Source organism: Acomys russatus, chromosome 3 (assembly GCF_903995435.1).
Source record: "Acomys russatus chromosome 3, mAcoRus1.1, whole genome shotgun sequence".
NCBI lineage: Eukaryota > Metazoa > Chordata > Mammalia > Rodentia > Muridae > Acomys > Acomys russatus.
Window position 1 is genome coordinate 7,160,670 of NC_067139.1, and position 21,904 is coordinate 7,182,573.

At 36.9% G+C, this 21,904-nt stretch overlaps 1 protein-coding gene across 1 annotated transcript; it reads right to left on the reverse strand.

The window, feature by feature from the left end:
- Positions 1-12,403: 12,403 nt before the first annotated feature.
- LOC127186981 (olfactory receptor 2B11-like) lies at positions 12,404-13,354 on the reverse strand. The gene has a single exon (XM_051143242.1). It carries the CDS (start codon positions 13,352-13,354, stop codon positions 12,404-12,406), a length of 951 nt encoding a protein of 316 aa, XP_050999199.1.
- Between the last annotated feature and the right edge of the window lie 8,550 nt (positions 13,355-21,904).

Sequence of the window (21,904 nt, forward strand, 5' to 3'; positions counted from 1 at the left end):
AGTTTGGTTTAGCACTAAAAGATGCAGAGGACAAGGTACAACAAAGCTAGTTCTCTGCATCGAAATTAGAAGCACAGAGGTGAGGGAAGGGAAGTAAACAGCAATCCAGTCTGAAGGTGGTCCCTCTTCTGCGCTAGGGGGAACAGGAATCCCTCCGCAATCCCTCGCTGTGGTGTGAAGGCATGCTTGTTAAGCCTTCTTTTCCCATGGCAGCACAGGCCCTGGGCCTGCTTCTGTGGGGTGGAGAGTGTCTTGCACTGGTGGACATGGGTACAGGGCTGGCTCTGCATGGCTCACTCTAGACTACGGCTCAGGCAAATTTCTGCCTCCTTGAACTCTGTGTGATGCTGACTCAAGGTCTTATCCTCCATTTGAGGGGTTTAGCAGGGTGCCTCAGTATAATCCACTCTTTTTCTGTGTTTCTTTCTCTCTTGGTGGCTTCTGGAACCCTTGAGCAGGTACTAGAAGATTCCCGCCCCCCACCTCCACCCCTATCATCCTCCCTCTGGCAGCAAGGACATTTGGTGTGGCTTTTGTCTTCCACCTCTTTCTGTTTTCCCAGGAATTTCCCCATCAATACTGTAAGCATTGTTTATCCTGAGGATTTTATATAATTTTGAAGAACTGTTGGGGGTTTTTTGCAGATGGTAATTCTATTTTGTTTTAATGGTTACTCTCTACCCACCTAAAGGTCAATGTCCACATTCATCCAGGATGGAAGGTAATTTGAGGGACTAGTCAGAGCAACTGTGGTCAGCCAGTCCCCATAGTGGTGCTTGTGATCTTAAGACAACAATAAGCATGGGAGAATAGCAAAGTAGCATGGGAGAATAGCAAAGTAGAAGGATCCAGAGGGTCCTAGAAACCTACAAGTAGAACATTATGATAGGCAGATTTGGGCCCAGGGGTCCCACTCAAACTAAGGCACCAGCCAAGGACAATACAGGTGGTAAACTTTAAACCCCTTCCCAGATCTAGCCAATGCTCAGAACATTCTCCACTGTTGAGTGGAGAGTGGGATATGACTTTCTCACGTACTCTGGTGCCTCACATTTGACCATGTCCTCTGGAGGGGGAGACCTGGTGGCACTCAGAGGAAGGACAGCAGGTAGCCAAGAAGAGACTTGATACCCTGTGAGAATATACAGGGGGAGGTAATCCCCTTCAGGAACAGTCATAGGGGAGGGGAATAATGGGAAAATGGGAGGGAGGGAAGAATGGGAGGATACAAGGAATGGGATAAACATTGAGATGTAACAAGAATAAATAATAAAAGAAAGAAAAAGAAAGAAAGAAGAAAAAAGAAACGAAAGAAAGAAAGAAAGAAAGAAAGAAAGAAAGAAAGAAAGAAAGAAAGAAAAGTTAAAAAATATGCTGTGTGAAAGAGGTTATACACATGGTTACATATTTTATAAAATATGCTGTGTGAAAGAGGTTATACACATGGTTACATATTTTATAAAATATGCTGTGTGAAAGAGGTTATACACATGGTTACATATTTTATAAAATATGCTGTGTGAAAGAGGTTATACACATGGTTACATATTTTATAGGGTCATTCATATTACAGTATAAACCACCATATCATTCATGCAAGAGAAGACAGATTAGTGTTGCCAGGGACTGGGGGAACAGAGCAATGAAGAATGATTAGTGCACATAGGTTTCTTTTGGAAGAGATAAGAACATTCCAGAATTAGACAGTAGTGATGGTCACAGAGCTCTATGCTCATATTGAAAATCACTGTTCTGTGTGCTTTCAAAGGGTAACTTGTAAATGTGACCTATATCTGAATAAAAATTATACAATAAAAAAAAAGATAACAATAACAGCAACAGCAACAACAACAACCAGACTGTCTTAGCTTTCCCTCTTGTGTTAGACCTAATTTTGTGACAATTCTTATGCCTGGAAAACTTTTAGTTCACTGGTGCTGCAACAACAAACATTTGCATAAGCAATAGAATTGTATTTCTCACGCTTCTGGGATCTGAGTGCTGAAGGCTCAGACACCAACAGATTTAGTATCCTGTAAGGACTTTCTGAGATGGCCCTGTGTTGCTGTGTCCTTTGGAGGGAGATGTCACTGTATTCTCACATGGTGGAATGCAGAAGGTCACAGACTAGAGACAAAGGTCAATCTGTCATCCTAAGAGCCTTCATTTTATTCTGGTGGCAGGACCCCTCACAATGAGTGCCCCCCAGAGACATTCTATCTTCACTCAGGCATGATGAATATGAACCCTGAGCTCATGAACTTTAGGGGAGACGTATTTTCCAAAATAGAATGGGAATCCAGGAACTAAATTTAGCCACTTTTAATGTTACAAGTTTTTTTCATTTTGGAAATACAATTTATGGCTCCTATTGAGTCTTTGTGTTCCTGACTTCACACTCAGAACTGTTGTCGGGGTTTGGATCACAGTGACCACTGCTTACCTGTACAGTCGCTGGTTCAGGTGACTCACCTATGTGAAATCTCAGAACACTGTTTTAAAAACTTAACTCTTCATTATATTCATCTTAATATTTACTGACAAAAACAAGCCCTTAGCTATGTTTATGAAACACTGCTCATTTATTCTTTAGACACTAAGCATGGTGCTTTTTTAAGGACCAACAGAAATTATAACTGCCATCAATGAAATATGAAAACTTCTCAATCATTTATGAGTGGCAATGTTTTAGAAACATGGCTTCAAGTTACTATGAATGACATTTTCTCCAGTGGAAGTGGTGAGGTAACCTCTTAAAGGGATAGAATTAAGATCAGAAAATCTACCTGCCTCTGCCTCTCGAGTGCCAGGACTAAAGGCTTGTGACACACTTGACACCAGCTACCTTTAGATTGGATTTATGCCTCACTCTGTGAGATGGAAGCCAAATGTGACACTGCTGATGAGGCCAAGAATCTGAGACTACATAGGCCATGTGCCAAAGAGGAAGCTTACTACAATTATTCTGCTAAATAGGAATAAAAGGATTCCTCACAACATAGTGCCAAATCCATTGATCAATGCATCACTCAACCCTCATAGGGGAAACTTATTGCAATAGATGGTAATTAACACAGAGACCCACAATGGACAATGTGCAGAGACTTTGGAGCACTCAGCCCTAAATAGGATGGCTGTATGGCACCTCATCCCTCCAGGCTCAGGGTTGTATAAGGAAGTAAAGATTGTAAGAGCCAAGTGTAATGGAAGACCCCAGTGAAACAGCGTTTCCCAGAAACAATGATGCCAGTGTACATACGGACTCACACAGATTATGACAGCATGTGCAAGACCCGCACAAGTTCAAGGCAGACAAACTCTCAGCACGGAGAAGGGAACCAGGCACAGAGTCCACCACCAACAAATAAGTATTTATAGTCAATAGCATCTAGGTGAGGGGAAACTACCACTGGTTTGACACTGGTGTATTAACCACACTTGATGGCAGGCTGCATGGTCAAAATCAGTGGGTAAAGAGAATCCATGTTTTGTAAGTTGTGCATGCCCATCCTGTTTACTATTTGTTTGTGCAGCTTTGTTTTTGTTTTAGGAGAAAGAAAATGAAGTTGGATGGGAGGGCATCTGGGAGAAGTTTGGAAAGAGAAAAGGATATGATAAAAAAAATATTAAAATTTTTTTAATTATCTCTGAATTTGAGTTGCAAATATTTTTCTTAGAATTTTTATGTTTATTTCATTAATTTCCTTACTTTTTAATTTTTCACATTTAATTTCATGTTTAGGTCCTATATTTACATCATTCCTCCCTTCCTACAGACCCTCCCATGTTAATCCTCCGACTCTGTTTCAAATTCATGGCTGCTTTTTCTTTAATTATTATTGTTCAATATATCTATAAATTAACAAATACATAAATACAACCTGGTGAGTCTATAGCACTGCTTGCAAGAATATGTTTTTAGGGCTGGCCCCTTGATTTTGGAAAAATGATTAGGGGGCGTAGTCCCGGAGAACAGCAATTCTCCCTCTCTTGACTGTCTTTAATCGCCTGTGACTCTCCATCTAGAGGCACAGGAATGTCATCTGGTGCTGTCATTGTTCAGGTCTTATGTAGACAACTATACTATTGAAATGTTGTAGGAGCAGCTTCCCTGTTCTATACAAACAACACAGTCTCACAGCAGATGTTCTTTTTCTCTTCCAATCTTTCTGCCTTCTCTCCCATGATGCTCACTGAGCCTTAGGTGGAAAGGTTGTGTTGTAGATGAGTCTATTGGCGCCGGGCACTCTGAATCAGTTGATCTTTGCACTTTGACAAGTTGAGGCTTCCTGAAATGACCTCCATCTGCTGCCAAGAGAAATTTCTTTGATGAGAGATGAGAGCTACATTTATCCATTAGTCTAAGTATTAAGAATGTAGTTAGGGATTATACTGGTTTGGGAAAATGGAAGTAGATGTTCCTTTCTAGTCTCCATGGATTAACCATGGGTAGTTGGCTAGGTTTACAGTACCAGGCACGCATTCCCTCCTTTTGAAAAGGCTTTAAATCTAATTAGACAGTTGTTGGTTACTGCAATAAATGCCACTATTGCAGCACTCTCTGGTCATTATGGTTAATAGCCATCATCGGATAGAATTTATTGCTTTTTCCATTAGCAGATTGCATGGCACCTTCCAATACTATCTATACATGCTAGTCTTCAGGGAAAAGAGCTTACAGGAAAGATAAAGGTTTATTCTTCCAAGTCCTATGTTGAAAGTATGTGGTGCCTTCAGCAACAGGGATTTGCCTTCAAATTCTAGCAGACAAGCCAAGACAATGACAATTGCCTATATTGTTTTGGAGAGAGTCTATTGGGCTCCCCTAACCAATAATTCAAAGGGAGATTTCTCATGACGAGTACCATGGTTTTTCTTAGTTGATGATATTTTATCAGATTATTATCATCAGTAGTGTCTTAACTCCAGTTAGTTATTATATATACTCTAGGTAATTCTAGGTAAACAAAATAACATTATTCTCTGTCATTTTTTTTTTCAAACATCCTTGCTATTATTTGTCCCTCCTCGCTCTCTCTCCTTCTGTATTGCCCTCCCTCCCCCTGCCCAGTTTGAGGTCACTTCCTTGTTACTCCCATTTCCTCCTTTGTAATACTGCATCCTACTGCCCCTCTCTCTAGATCTCCTCTCGCTGCCATGGTCCGGTTTATTTTCCTGGTTTCTGTAGATACATCTTGTATATATGTGAAGATATAAACTCATATCTGAAGCTTTGGATCTAGGAATCATAAATAAGAGAAAATGTGGTGTTGACTGAGTGGGTTGCCTCATTCAATATATTTTCTAGTCCCATCTATTTACCTATAAATCTTACTATTTCATTTTTCTTTTCAATTGAGTAGTATTCCGTTCTATATATGTACATTTTTGTCATCCATTCATTAAAGGATGTTTAAGTTGTTTCCATATTCTAGCTCTTATGAATAGAGCAGCAATGAATGACTGAATAGTTATCTGTAGTAAGATGGTGAGTCCTTTGCACATCTGTGAAGGAGCTAGCATAGCAGGGTCTACACTTACCACCCCACCCCATTTTTCAATTCTCTAAACTGATTTTCAGGAGGCTAGACAGTGAGTAGGACTTCCTTTTCCACACAATCGTTTGTTTTGTTGACATTAGCTTTGTTGATTCTAACTGAGGTAAGATAAAAATCTCCAAGCTGTTTAGTTTCCATTTCCCTAATTGCTAAAGATGTTGAGTACTTTGAAAGTATTTATTAGTCAGTTTTGTTTCTTGGTTTTAGAATTTTCTGTTTAGATTCAAAGGTCGTTTTTAATTGAGTTGTTTGCATTCTTGTATATTATTCCTCTGTCAAATCTACTTCTAGCAATCTCTCTCTCTCTCTCTCTCTCTCCTTCTGTGGTCTTCTTTTTCATTGTGTTGATTGTTCCTTTGATGTACAGAAGCTTTTTAGTTTTATGACACAACAGTTGTCAATTATTGACCTTAATACTTAAGCAAATGGAGTCCAATTCCAAAAGTGCTTCCGTGCACCTATATCCTGTAGGATACAACCTATGTTTTATTGTAGCAATTTCAGTATTTCAGGATTCACATTGAGTTCTTAGCTCCACTTGCAGATAATTTGTGTGCAGAGTGATAGAAATGGGTCTAAATTCATCCAGTTTTGTCATAGCATTTGTTGAAGATACTGTTTTGCTCCAATGTATGATTTTAAAATCTTTATTAAATATCAGATGTCTGTAGTTACATATAGTTATGTTGAGGGTTTTTTTGTTTGTTTGTTTGTTTGTTTCATTTGTTTACATGTCTGCTTTTGTACTAGAACTGTCTTCCTTACTATACCTTTGTAGTGTGTCTTGAGATTTGGAATTGTAACTTCTCCACCATTGCTCTTTTTGCTAAGAATTTCTTTAGTTATCTGGGGTCTTTGTGTGTGTGTGTGTGTGTGTGTGTGTGTGTGTGTGTGTGTGTGTGTATGTGTTCTATAGGATTTTAGATTTTTTTCTATTTCTGTGAAGAATATTATGGAAATTCTGATTGGGATTGCACTGAATCTGCAAATTGTTATTAGTAGAATGGTTTTTTCCCACAATATTAATTCTACCAATACATGAACATAGGTTACCATTACATTTTCTGGTGTCTTCTGTTTGGGACAATAGGCCATATGGCCAATGCTCAGCCATCTTGTCAGAGTCTGCACCTTTAAGTCTCTGTTTTTCCCAGAGCTTGCCTTTCATCAGAAACTAGCTGACCCTGTTGTGGGTCAGCAGTTAGACTAAAGACAGATAGAGATGGAGCGACCCTGTTCTGGTTTAGCAGTTAGACTAGACAAATTGGGAGCCAGATACCCTGTGTGGCAGGACATTGTGACCCTGCTTGGAATTCCCTGTGTTTTGAGAAAGGCCTGCAGCTGGGTTGCTATAGCAATATGCTTCCCTGCCTTCTGACTTATAAAAGCTGCTGCCTGACTAATAAAGTTTGAGAGTTTTATCAATCAGACTTGCTCTCCTTCTTTGTGTCTTGCATTTTCAACAGGTGACCTTCCTTCCAAGTTTTAGTCGAACCCCACAGGCCGGGGCAGTCTTCAATCATATTCTTCAGAGTTTTAAATTTTCCATTGATTAGGACTTTTACCCCTTGGTTAGGATTATTTTTATATTTTTTATTTTCTTTGAGGCTATTGTAACTTGGAGTGTGTCCATGATCTTTCTCAGTATGTTCATTGTTAATGTATAAAAAGGCTATTTATTTTTGTCTTTAGGTCCATTTATATGGTTTGTTATATTTATTGATTTATATATGTTGAAGTATCTCTGAACCTCCAAGACGAAGACCCATTGGTCATAGTAAATAATATTTTAGACATATCTATATTTATTTTTCAAATATTTTACTGAGAATTTTTGCATCTTTGTTCATCTGGGATATTGGCTTGTAGTTTTCTTTCTTTGTAGTGTCTTTCTGGTTTTAGTATTAGAGTAAAACCAACTTCGTTGAAGGAGTTTGGAAGTTTAAAAAAAAAGAAGTATTGCTTTGGGCTCTTTAAAAGTCTGGTAGAGTTCTGCTGTGAATCTGTCTGAGCTTGTGTTGTTTCTTAGTCTAAAGCATTTTTTACTGTTTTGATCTCTGTGTCATTGATCCCTTCTCAGTTTGAGTTTAGTTGTTTGAATCAATTTAGAAATTTTTTCATTTCTTTCAGATTTTTTTTTCTCTTTTTTTTTATTAATTTATTCTTGTTACATCTCAATGTTTATCCCATCCCTTGTATTCTCCCATTCCTTCCCCCCCCATTTTCCCATTATTCCCCTCCCCTATGACTGTTCCTGAGGGGCATTACGTCCCCCTATCTTTCAGATTTTTAATGAAATTTTTAAAACATTGCATTATAATATCCTGATATTTTTGGTGTCTGTTGTAATGCTTCAGTGTTCCATTTTCATAAATATTTCTTTTACTATGTGAAAATATAATTACATCATTTCCCCTTTGCCTTCCATCCTCTTCCATATACACTTCCTTTCTTTCAAATCCATGGTCTCTTCTTTTTAAATGAATTGTTCTTGCATATATGTGTGTGCATGTATATGTAGTCCTAAACACATAAATACATCCTGCACAGTCTGCACAACGTTACTTGTATGTATGTTTTCAGGGATGAACCTTTGGTATTTGTGTGCTTTTCCCTGGGGAAGATTACTGCTCCTCTTTTCCGCAGTCCTTAGTGTCTTGTTCTATTAATTTGGAGCATCCCTTCTTTTATGATTCATTGGGCCAAATGCCTGTCAACTTTTTTTATCTTCTCAAATACCAGCCAACTCTTAGATTGTTGATTTCTGTATCGCTTTCCTTGTTCTTTTAAATTTCCTTGTTTTGCTAATTTCTGTTTTGATTTTTATTATATCTTGTTGTCTGCAAGATTTGTATTTTACTTTTATTATATTTTATTATTACAACAAATTTTAATTTAAATATAAAAATCCAATACAACAAACCCCCCAAAACAACCAAGAAAACAAAATAAAACCACAAACAAAAAGAAAAAATCGTAACCAATTAAAAGCATGCAATAACAAAAAGCAAGCAAACAAACAAAACCTTCATATTCCATTGTCTATTGGTCAATACCTCTAACCATGAAGCCTGCCAGAGAGTGGTGGATATATCCAATGTCACTCTATTGAGGAAAACTGTTTTTCATTCTTCCAGCAAGTATAAATGACAGTTCAGTTGTTAGCCTGTACCCTAGTGCCCAGGTTTTTATTAATTCACTCATTTTTAATATAACAAGATAAAAATAATAAAACAAAAAGCTATCATATTGAAGTTGGAAAAGACAAAGCAGCAGAAGCTAAACACTCAGGAACACTGTAAAGACACCAAACTGGAAGCCATACTATAAATGTAGAGCATTTTCTTTATTCTTGTTCTTCAGAATTTTTGAGTTACATTAAATCATTATTTGTGACCTTTCTTTAATGTGGGTGCTGAGAGCCATAAATTTCCTCTTCAGGACTGCTTTTAATGTATCCCAGGGTTTTATTGTATTGTGTTTTCATTTTCATTTCTTTCCAGGAAATATTTGATTTCTTTTATTTTTAGTCATCACTCAGTAATGTGTAGTTTCATCCCCATGCATCTGTACAATTACTAGAGGGTTATTTGCCATTGATTTCAACCTTTACTGCATTTGTGGCCAGGTAGGATACATTGGGTTATTTCCATTTTTCTTAATACATTAAGATTTGTTTTATGTCTCAAGCTGTAATCTATTTTAGAAAAGCTTTCATGGGCTGTTCAGTAAAATGTATATTATTTGGTGTTTGGGTGAAGTATTCTGTAGATATTTTAGGCCTTATTTTGTGTGATGGCATTTAATTTTTATGTTTCTCTATTATTTATCCAGCTGGCTTGCCTACAGGAGAAAGTGGGGTATCAAAATCACCTACAGCGGCGGGGTTGGGAGTTGGGGGGAGGAGAGATCACCTATGGTTATGAAGTTAGAATTAATCTATGTCTTCAGTTCCAGTTATACACTTTTTTAGTAAACATTTATATGCCAGAGTTTGGTGCACATGTGATTAAGAATGTGTTCTTGGGTGATTGTTCTCTTAGTTTTATTTTGAATTCTGTCATCAAAAAATAGGACAGTAATCCCTGCTTCCTTTCTGGTGCCATTTGATTAAAATACTTTTTCCACCCTTTCCCTTTAAGCTGTATCTGTCTTTAAGGGTAAGATGAGCTTACTGTAGTCAGCAGAAAGTTGCTTTTCCCCCCTTAATCCTTTCAGCTAACCTGTGTATTTTCGTTGGAATTGATGCCTCTTTAGTTAAAGGTGTTACTGAAAGTTGCATTTGTTGTAGTCTTTTTTCTAATTTTTTTCCTAGATAAGACAAAATGGAAGTTTTAAAATCTAAAGCCTCGTTGTGTAGTATTTGCACTAAGGTGTTTTCCATCCAGCACAGATCGGCCTTGGTGGACTTCGTGCCTCTGCTTTGATCTGGACACTGAGAATGTTTAATTAAACATTAATCTGCAGTCTGATTGAGTTCTTAGTTATTCCTCGTGTCTCAGTAAGGGCAGTGTCAATTTTTATATTCCTTATTAGAACCATACTTTCCTCTTGTCCAATTCTTTTTTCCGTTTCTTTTCCAATAGATGCTTTCAAGTTGTTTTTTTTTGTTTTTTTAATTCTGTGATGTCCTCACTAAGTAGGCCATAAAAAATTAAGTGAGAAAGATTTTTATTAAAATATTTTGTTGACCACTGTCTTAGAGCTTGCTGTTTAGACCAAGCTGGCCATGACTTAATGATTATATTCTTACTCTTGCCTCCTGTTTGCTGGCATTGCCACCACACCAAGCTCAGAGATGTTTGGACAGGATTTCTCAAGATACAAGATACATTTGCTTAAACATGAGAAGACTGCATACTTGTAACACTTGCATTTGAGAAATGTCCTTTAATATGATTACTGAGGAATAATATCCAGACTTGTATTTTAATATTTTGATACAATTCATCTATGGTTATATCCTCTTATTGATTATAGTAGGAACACATTAAGGAGTTACTTACATCGTCAGGACAAAGTATGCTCAGGACAAAGAGCATGATATTGTGCCTAATGCTCAAAGTGCAATAAGTTACCATTGATCTCATAAGAAGTATAACATTAGTAAGATGAAACAATTATTCAGTGAATACTGACGTTAAAATTGTAAACACAATCTTTACTGCAAAAGCTATACCTTAAAGTAGTAAACATGACTAATATTTCATATACCTATAGAGATATAGCAAACTATTATAGACAGCTTTAACTTAATCCACAAACTTTCATAACAGGCTACCTGTAATTCAGCACCACAGGGGGATTTGACTTCCCTCCTGCAGGTCATCTTTTTTTTTTTCCTCCTATGAGTATGAGATTCAGTGTATCCTAATGGGCTCTTTTTAAACTATACTGTTTAGTTCTCTGATTCTTAAAAGACACACTATGGACCCTGTTTGCCTACAATAGAATGAATTTCTCTGTCTCTAACAAAAAGTGCAGCATCCTTCCCCTTGAAATCTACAAGGGATGTTTATTTAACCATATGCGTGTGTATTTTACATGCATAGACAATAAATAATGTCCACAATAAGGCACAAATTAAATAGTGAGATAATTTATCGTGAGTAATAATTGTTTGGAATTAGTGTATATTATATCGCAGGTTTGTTTTCTATTAGTTAGCAGCTTTCGGTTTTGTTGTTTGGAGGAAAATGATGGGTAAAGTATGAAGACCTTATGCACATTCTTGGTTGTTAGAGAAGAATGAAACATTTTCCTTAAATAGAACTTGAAAGATGAAGGTCATGTTATAGTGGAGAACACAAAAGTATAAAACAATTACTAGTTTATTTTGTTGATATTATTAATAAAATCAGCAGATATCAATCCATCATCATTAATTTCTCTACTTCATTTCTATGTGAAACTTCATAGTCTGATAGACAATGTACACTATATTTTCCCTCACTTTTAACCCATATTTTCTGCTTTCTATTTTTGCTTACCTATGGAATACATTTCATTTCCCAATAAAATTCTAATACTAGGAATGGCATAAAACTTTCTAAGGATTTTAATCAACTCTTCCCTTTGGAAACCTAAGAAAGAGTGGCTTTAACCAAATATCTCCAAAGGAGGGACCATCAAGATTTGTAGAAAGTAAAAGTCAAATATTTTATGTATTTTCTTCTTTAAAGACTAGTGGATATGTGATTGACAGTTTACAAACTATGAGATAGAAACATGCTTGGTCATTGGAAATTCATGAAATAGATAATTCTCTCTCTTTTTTTTTTTTTTTTTTCCAAAACAAAGCTTCACTATGTATCTCTGGCTGTCCTGGAACTTACTATTTAGACCAGGCTGGCCTTGAACTCACAGAGATCCACTTTCATCTGCCACCCATGTTCTGGGACTAAAACATGCACCACTGTGCCTGGCTAGTTTGGTTAATTCTTGACTTTGAAGATTAAGCCTTGGTAAATGGCAAGGTAAATTATTTTTGTATATTTTGCAAAATAGCATAGACATTAGTGTTTTTTTTTCAGTTGAGTCATTATTGTTATTGTTATTGTTGCTTTTACAGTAGCATGACAAAGCAGATCAGTAGACATCGACTTATCACCAATTCCTTAGGTTTAAACAATAAATCTCTGAATAGATACAAAGCAAGTTACTTATATCATCTTCTTCATGCTTGTTCAAACTGCAGACAAATTAGGCTTGGAGTTTGCAGTAAGTGAAGAAACCATAGCATGGAAAGACATATGTAGGTAAAGCAGAACTAATGAATGTGAAAGCGGCAACATTAGAACCAAAGCTCTTCTAAGCCACAAGTGCAGAGGGTGGGTATGAAAATGTTATGTCTGTTCTGTTTCCCTGGGACACAGTGAGACAAGCAGTCTCCTCATCGCCCCTTTCATGTCCTTGTTCCTCAAAGTATAAATGAAAGGGTTAAGCATAGGAGTCACCAAACTGTAGAAGAGAGACAGAACTTTGTTCTTGTCCTGGGAATTAGAAGATGAAGGCTGTACATACATGCTAATTACTGGTCCATAAAAGAGCGACACAACGACAACATGAGAACCGCACGTGTTGAAGGCTTTCTTCTTGCCCTCTGAGGAACGGATCCTAAGCACAGTCGCCACGATGAAGGCATAAGAAACAAGAATAAGTGACAAGGGAACCAGGGAGTAGAAAGTCCCTACAATGGAGAGCATGGCTACGTTGAATGCTGTGTTGGCACAGGACATCTTGATCATTACTGGGACCTCACAGAGGAAGTTGTCCACCTTGTTGTTTCCACAAAATGGCAGCTTGACAGTGAGGGTTGACTGAAGCAAGGAGTTAGCCAAACCGCTCAGCCATGCCGTGGACACCAGGAGGATACAGAATTGGTGGTGCATGATGGCTGGGTACCTTAGGGGCTTGCATATGGCAAGGTAACGGTCCAAAGACATCACAGCCAGGAGGATGCACTCAGTAGCCCCCAGGAAGTGGAAAACATAAAACTGTGTCACACAGCCTCCATAGCTGATAGATTTATCTGGGCCCCAAAGATTCCTAAGCAGCTGAGGGATGGTGGTTGTGGTGAAACACAGGTCCAAGAAGGAGAGGTTGGAAAGGAAGAAGTACATTGGGCTGTTCAGTTGAGGGTCTATCCTGGATACAACAATAATTGTGATATTTCCCAGCACTGTGCAGACATAAGCAATGAGCACCATTATGAAGAGGGGCGTTTCCAGCCATGGGTGGTTGGAAAAGCCCAGAAGGATGAAGATCTTTGGAGCACTCTCATTGCCTAGATTCATTACTGTTGTTGCTCTGTGAATTCAAGTGAATGTGAAGACTTGTGACTTAGTGTATGGAGTCTCTATGACAGTCAAAATGTTGAGTTAAAACAAAATAGCTTAAGTTATTTAGAGCGTTTTCTTGTCATTCACACCACTGAACTGATTTGATACTTGAAAACATGAAAATTAACAGGTTTAGTATCTCCAAGGGAAATATTAGTCACAATCTATACATTTAACATTAATAGCATAAAGAACAAATAAAGGGAAATTCAGATTGACCTTATGTGATCTGGAAGAAGGATGACACGTGGATGATTCTGGAGAATTCCTAGGAACCACACATATTTACTCGTCTCCTGCTAAATTCCATCCTCCATGATCTGGTGTCCCTTGCCAAGCGCCAATTGGACAAAGGGTTTGTTCAGGTAAGTTCAGACTCTGAGTTCTATGAGAGTCTATGAGAGTTACATAGAAACAACAAACATTGCTCTACTTGCCAACCTTGTCACTGGCTTTTGCCAATTTAAACTTATGCTATAAAGTCAAGCATTTCACGAGGAGGAAATGACCTCTTAAAATAAGTTCAAAACTTGAAAAGTAAAATAAAAATAATTTGTTGCAAATCCTAGAGATAGAATGCCATTAAGGCAGCATGACTCATCAAACATACTATGAATACATTAGTGAATTTCACATGGCGAGGTGTAATCTGCCGTACATTTAGACAGTTGTGCATTACTTTTGTCAATTTGTTTAGTTGCTGAAATAATTAGTCCATTTTATATAAGTACACTTTTTCTCCCTCCACTACACACCCTGGCTTTCCTTCTTTCATATACTTTAAGATGTGGTTTGACTCAGCAGGTGAGGTGTCTTAGAACTCACCCTGTAGGTTTGGCAGCCTCAAATTGTGCTGAGATTTCTACTTCACCTTTACCACTATTGTGGTTACAGGCATGGACCACCACAGGCACCAGCTTTTTGTGTGCAATATTTAATGCAATATTTCTTCTAGTTGCATCCAAATACTAATGCTTCTCATCACCCCACAATGATTACATTTTCTTTTCATCTGTTTTCTTAAATGTCACAGATCATCTCACTTGAATCTAATATTAACGCCTTTGACATTTTAATAGTTATATACATTTATTTTAATTAATGGATTTACACACCAATGCAAGAAGCATCCCTGGACTACCTTAAAATGAATTTTGATGTAAATTCTAAAGGTATTTGCTAATATCAAAATGCCTTTTATGCACACTTTCTCTAATCTGCACATTTATATGAAGTCATAGCATGCAAAGTTATGTGGAACAAATCAAATGAGTAAACTCTACCCATATGAAATACCCACCTTAAAGCAATGTTGACTTTCTTGTAAAAGTGAATCTTGTTCTTTTTATTCAGTGTTAATGGTGGATAAAGACTGAGATTGACTACCCCTTTATATACAGTGGCTTTACATATCATAAATCCTTAATATTTGATTTGAAAAATCAGATATATTTTAAAGTAAGAAAATATATTTTTACTTTGAAAGCAATAGCTGGGGAAAGAGCTGGTAATTCAGCTTAGGGGCAGTCTCTTTGCCTTGTCTGTACAAGGCCTTGGGTTTGAGTTCTAGTACCACAGAAACAAAGCAAAGGAGGGGCTCTCGCACCTTATAAAGCTGTGGGACTTCGCTCTCCATGTAGATAATAAATCTCAGTGGAAATTTCTTGGCAAAAGACACTATGGAAATTCCCCTTGTGGGTACATTTTCCCATAATTTTCTAGTGAAAATAAAATAGAACATTAAATTTTAGCATGTGTTATGGACAATGCATTGGGGCTAAAGTAGTTCTAAAAAGCGAAAATATTTCTTTAAAACTATCAGAAAATGTTCATGGCTTGTGAGGAAAACCTAAAAATTATTATGGTGTCAAGATATTTCTTTTCTCTATATTTTCTTAAAGTATTATTCTTAAAATTCCTGCTGTGCTAATGTTACTTCTTTGTTACATCATTCCAATATGAATTTTAAGAAACTAAAAGGCTGTTGTTTTAAATATTTCTTTCTCAATATTCTAGCATGTTATATACTTTTTATTGATCCTAATTTGATGATAAATTAGGATCTTCATTAAAAAATAAAAATAAAATTCTGATGTGCAATTAATAGTACATTAAAAGTTAATTAAAAGTTAAAAAATATGTCATTTAGGTGCATTAATGTTTCAGTCTTCCATTAAATTAGTCAATATTAAGTACCCAATATGTTTCAACTGCTCTTTTTAATATGCTTCAAGCAAACACTCAGTAGCAACTTCCCCAATCTTCCTAAAATAAATGTATTTTAATATAGGGAATAGTTCTTTTTATCCTCATTGTATTGAAAGATCAAGTTCTAGAGTGACAGGTGTAGTTTAAATAATTCACAACAATAAAACAAATCAAAAAAATCTTGAGGCATGCTTTTATGTAACCCTTTCTGACCTAGAATGCTTGCTCCTCCTACTTCCACCTCCCAATTTCTGGGATTGCTCGGGTGTGTCACTCTGGATGCACTGTCAGGTGGCCTGCAACAGGGATCCCAGATTTTAAAGGTATAAATCCTAAAGGCTTTTGACAATGGACTGTGTGTTTGTGTGTGGAGGGGTTGCGGGGGATGGTTTTGTGTGTATATACCTGTGCATGCATCTGCATACCAATTGGTTAGCCAATAAGAAACAATCATCTCTAAAAACAGTCATACAACTAACATTATACAGACTGGGCAGGTTGTATTTATTTATTTAAAAATATATGTATGTAACAAAAATCAATTGAAAAAGAGGCCATAAATTTGAAAGAGAGCAAGGAGGTATAAGTACATGAGAGGTTTTCTCCTAAGTATGTAAGAAAAGAGAAGGGAGAAATGTTGTAGTTATAATCTCAAATAATTAGATACTACATCTTTTAAAATAATTTTTATTATTTTTCCCTCATAAATTACATCCCAACTGCAGTTTCCCCTCTCTCCTCTCCCCCCAGCCTCTCCCCACCCCCACTGACTTCCCTTCTTCCCCACATCTACCCCCATTCCTAATCCCTTCAGAGAAGATCAGGCCTCCCAGACACATCAACTAAACACAGCACATACATTTTAAATTGTGCAAGCTACAATGAGACCAGTCACATCCCGTCACATCAAGGCTGGACAAGACAACCCAGTAGGAGGAAAAGTAGGTAAAAGTGTCAGCAACAACCCCTTACTGCTACTGTTAGGATTTCCACAAGAACACCAAGCTATACAACCATATACAGAAGACCTAGGTCAGACACCATCAGCTTCTCTGATTTCTGCAGGTTCCCAGGAGTCCTGGTCACTTGATTCTGTGGGTCACGTCCTCCTGATATATCCCTGGCCCATCTGGTTCCTCTGACTCTTCCTCTCACTCCTCCACAGGACTCCCTAAGCTCTGCCAAAGGTTTGGCAGTGGGACTGTGCATTTGCTCCCAACAACTGCTGGATGACGTCTCTCTATTTTCTTTAATGATGATTCTGATAGGCTCTGGTCCCAGAATACTCTGCAGATAGGAAAATCTGTAGTTTGGAGGTTTTATAGCTGGGTTGTATTCCACTCCTCCACTTACGGCCTTGACTAGTTACAGAAGCCAAGGGCCCCATTGCTAGAAGTCTTTTCTAGAGTTATATTCACAGACTCCATAGAGTTTCCTTTGCACTAGGTTTCTACCTCACCCCCAAAACGCCTCCAATTCTAGTTGTTTCTCCCAGTATTTTCTTCCTCCCCTCCACATCTACCCTACCTGCTCCCAACCCCACCTGTGCCAAATCCACCTGTAAAATCTATTCCATTTCCCCTTTCCCCAAGCTTGAAATTATAAACAGCACAAATAAACAAAATAATGATACAACTCAGACTTTAGAAAGGAAAAAAAAAACAAATCCAGTAGACATCAAGAAATAATAAAAATCTGAGCAGAAATTAATGAAGTGGCAGCTCTAAGAGGCAAGCCCAACAAACTAATAATCTACACACACAAAAAGGAGAGAGCTTGTATTATTAACAACACACCTGAAGTCTTGAGAAAACAAGAAGAAATAGCATCTTTTGTTTGTATATAGCAAATGAAACCTAAGGAAAATACAAGAAACAATGGTTTAGGTTGAAGAGAAGAATGAGCATAACAGAAAAACTGAAAGAAATGCTAATCGGTAATTATTGAAACACAAAAGAGAACAAAATAAAACAACACTAAAAGTCAACAATATGATGATCATAACTATCACACATATTTCCATAATAACTTTAAATACCAATGGCTTTAATTATCCAATCAAATGACAAGGGGTGAGTGGATCAAGAAACAAAATTCATAGCACACCACTCAGGAGACAGAGGCAGGTAGATCTCTACATTCAAGGCCTGTCAGGTCTGCAGAGTTCTAGGACAGCCAGGGAGACACAGAGAAACTTTGTCTCAAAAACAAACAAAAAAAAACTGTGAAGAAGAAGAGGAGGAAAAAGAAACAGTGGGGGGAAAATTTTATCAGTCATCTTGGTTGCGGGGTGAGGGCACACATGTTTTAATCCCAGCATTCAGGAAGCAGAGGCAGGAGGATCTCAGTGAGTCTGACACAGGCATGGTCTACATAGCAAGTCTGAGGATTCCAGGACTGTATAAAGAGACCTTTTCTCAAAACAAACCAAAACCAAAAAGAAAAACAAAGAGGGAAAAGAGGAAAGGAAGCAGGGAGAGGAAAGAGGAAGAGAGAGATGACATTGGCATTCAAATGAAATCAGGAAGTTTGAAAGTGTCACTATCCTATTATCTGACAAAATAAACATCAAAACAAAAATAACCAGAAGAGATAAAGAAGGACAGACATGGGGGAGGGGAGAAGGGGGAAAGTGTGAGGGAGGGAAGAATGGGAGGAAACAGGAGAAGGGCTAACAATCGAGATGTAATATGAATAAATTAATAAAAAATGTAAAAAAAGAAAGAAAGAAAGAAAGAAGATCTCAGTACCTTCACTTTAAAAAAAAAAAGTTTAAGAAAAAAAAAAAAAAAAAAAAAGAAGGACACTTCATTCTAATCAAGAAAACAGCTAACCAAAAAGACATTACTATCCTAAACATAGATGTACCAAACTTTGGGGTACTTGGTTTCATTTTTTTTTAATCTATTACTAGATTTATGGACAATGATTAACATCGATCCATTAATACTAGATTATTTTACACTCCACTTCTCCAACAGACATGTCATCTAGGAAAATAAACAGAAAAGTATCAGAATTCATTGACACAATACACCAAGTAGACTTAACAGATGAGGACAGAACAGTCAATCCAAACACCAAGGAATACACATTTTACTCAGCAGCATTTGGGACACAATACAAATGTTTACAAATGCAAAAATATTGAAATAATTTCAAATGTTCTATCTGGTGAGATTGCAATAAAACTTAAAATTACACAACAAACAAGTCTCTAATAAGTTCACAAACTAAAGAAAATTAGTTACTAAATTACTAAAGAAGAATGGGTTGAAGAAAAAGTCAAGAAATAAAAAAATTTAAAACCAGGAAATAAAATTATAACACAACTGAATCTCCAAAACATATTAAATTCAGCCCTATGGGGGAAATATATTGCTCTAATTACCTACCTTAAAATTGTAAAAAGCACAAATAAAATAATGATGCAACTCAAGAATTTATTAAAAGGAAAAAAAAAAAGAACAAACCAAACCTAAATCCAATTAATGGCAAGAAATAATAAAACTCAGAGCAAAAATTAATGAAATGGCAGTTCTAAGAGACGAGTTCAACAAACAAGCGTCTATACCAAAAAATTGGAGAAATAGCATATTATTATTACAACAACATACCTGAAACCTCTAGAAACAAGAAGAAATAATACCTAAAGTGAGTAGATGGAAAGAAACAATAAAATTCATAGCTGAAATCAATGAAATAGAAAAAAATTCAAAGAATCATTGAAACAAAGAGATGTTAGTTCTCTGATAAGACCAACAAAATTGGCAAACCTTTAGCCAAATTAACAAAAATATGGAAAGAGTATATGCAAATGAATAAAATTAGAGATTAGAAAAAGAAATATTACAACAAATACAAAGGAAATTCAGAGAATCATAAGGACCTAGTCCAAATAAATATATATGGTAAAAATATAAGTAAACAATTAATAAAAAAAAAAAAAAAAAGGAAAACATCAATTTGAAAGAGAACAAGGAGGGTATAAGAGTTTCCAGGGAAGAAATTTGTGGACAAATGGATTGATCTAGAAATTATCATAATGAATGAGTTCACCCAGAAACAAAAAGAGACAAACGGTATATCAAGACACTAGTCCAAGGGATACGTCCTATGAAAAATCTTACTTACCAGAAAAGTGTGTCAGAGGAGAGGACATCCTATTGAGACTTTAGGTGAGAGTAGCATGGAAGAATGGGGAAATAGTAGGATCCACAGGGTCCTGGAAACCTACAAGAAGAACTTTGTGACAGGCAGATCTGGGTCCTGAGGTCCTCCTCAAACTAAGGCACCAGCCAAGGAGAATATAGGCGGTAAGCTTCTAACCCCTACCAAGACCTAGCCGACGAACAGGATATTCTCCACCGTTGAGTGGAGAGTGAGATCTGACTCTCACACGAACTCTGGTACCCCTTTTCTGACCACGTCCCCTAGATGGGGAGGCCTGGCGGCACTCAGAGGAAGGATAGCAAGTTACCAAGAAGAGACTCGATATTCTAAGAGCATATATAGGGGGAGGAGGTCTCCCTCAATCACAGACATAGGGGAGGGGAGAAGGGGGGAAGTGGGAGGGAGGGAAGAATGGGAGGAAACAGGGGAAGGGCTAACAATCGAGATGTAATATGAATAAATTAATAATAAAAAATTTTTTTAAAAAAAGAGTTTCAGTATTCTCCACAGTTGAATGGAGAGTGGGATATGACTTTCTCACGTACTCTGGTGCCTCACATTTGACCATGTCCTCTGGAGGGGGAGACCTGGTGGCACTCAGAGGAAGGACAGCAAGTAGCCAAGAAGAGACTTGATACCCTATGAGAATATATAGGGGGACGTAATCCCCCTCAGGAATAGTCATAGGGGAGGGGAATAATGGGAAAATGGGGGGGGGGAGGAATGGGAGGATACAAGGGATGGGATAAACATTGAGATGTAACAAGAATAAATTAATAAAAAAAATAAAATAAAATAAAAAAAAAAAAAAAAAAAAAAAAAGAGTTTCAGGGAAGAAAGGGAAGGGAGAAGTCATGTAATTATATTATAATCTCAAAACAGAAGACATTTTTTTCCTTTTTATTTATTTATTTATTTATTTATTGTCTTTGTTGTTGTTGTTTTGTGAGGGGGTTTCTCTGTGCGGCCTTTGTTGTCTTGGGTTTGCTTTATAGATCAAGTTGTCATTAAATTCAGGGATCTACCTGCCTCTCTGAGTACTAGGATTAGAGGTGTGTGCCACCACACCCAGCTCAAATAATATTTTTTTAAATCTTTATTTCATAAAACTGAAAGAGCACCAGTACTTAAAAGTTCCTCAACAACAAAAAACTTCAGGGCCAGATGAATTCAGCACAAAATCAACCAGACCTTTAAAGAAGAACTAATGCTAAAAATCGTCAAATTATGTCCTCTCCTTGGTAGGGAGTCCTGCTGGCACTCAAAGAACGAATAAGCAGGCTCTTGAACTGTTTTTTTGATACCCTATGAACATATACCGGGGGAGGAGGTCCCCCTCAGTCACAGTCATAGGGGAGGGGAGTAGGGGGAAAGCAGGAGGGAGGGAGGGATGGGAGGATACAAGGGATGAGATAACAATTGAGATGTACTATGAATAAATTATATATATATATCATATATATATTATTATATATAATAAAAGCCCACCATCCTCATCAAAAAAAATTAATTTAATTTAATTTAATTTAAAAAGAATAAGCAGGCTACCAAAATAAGACTTGATAGCCTATGACCATAAAGTAGGGGAGGAGATCCCCCTTGGTCATAGATCTAGGGGAGGGGAAAAGGATGAAAGTGGGAGGGAGGGAGGGAGGGAGGAATGGGAGGATACAAGTGATGGGATAACAATTGTGTTGTAATCTGAATAAATTAATTTTAACATATTTAACACACAAAAATTGTCAAATTATTCCACAAAATATAATTTGAAGGATATATTTTCTATTTTTTTCCAACCCACTATTAACAAAACTCCACAATTCAACAAAAAAAAAAGAATGATTGCAAATCAACATCCCTTATGAACATACATAAAAAATTTCAATAAAATATTGGGAAACCTTATTGGCTGGAATAATAATACAACTAAAGACGATCAAAGCGACAACAATTGAAAAGGTAAAAGTCAAAGTATCTTTATTTGTCAATGACAAGATAGTGTATGTAAATGACACTAAAAATTCTACCAGGAAACTTCTACAGCTGATAAACTTCCAGAAAAGTAGCTAAATGCAAAATTAACTCACAAAAATCTGTATACAAATAACAAATTCTGTATACAAA

What these genes read in the sequence shown, in the direction of transcription:
- LOC127186981 (XM_051143242.1), bottom strand. Translation starts at nt 13,354, where the DNA reads ATGAATCTAGGCAATGAGAGTGCTCCAAAGATCTTCATCCTTCTGGGC.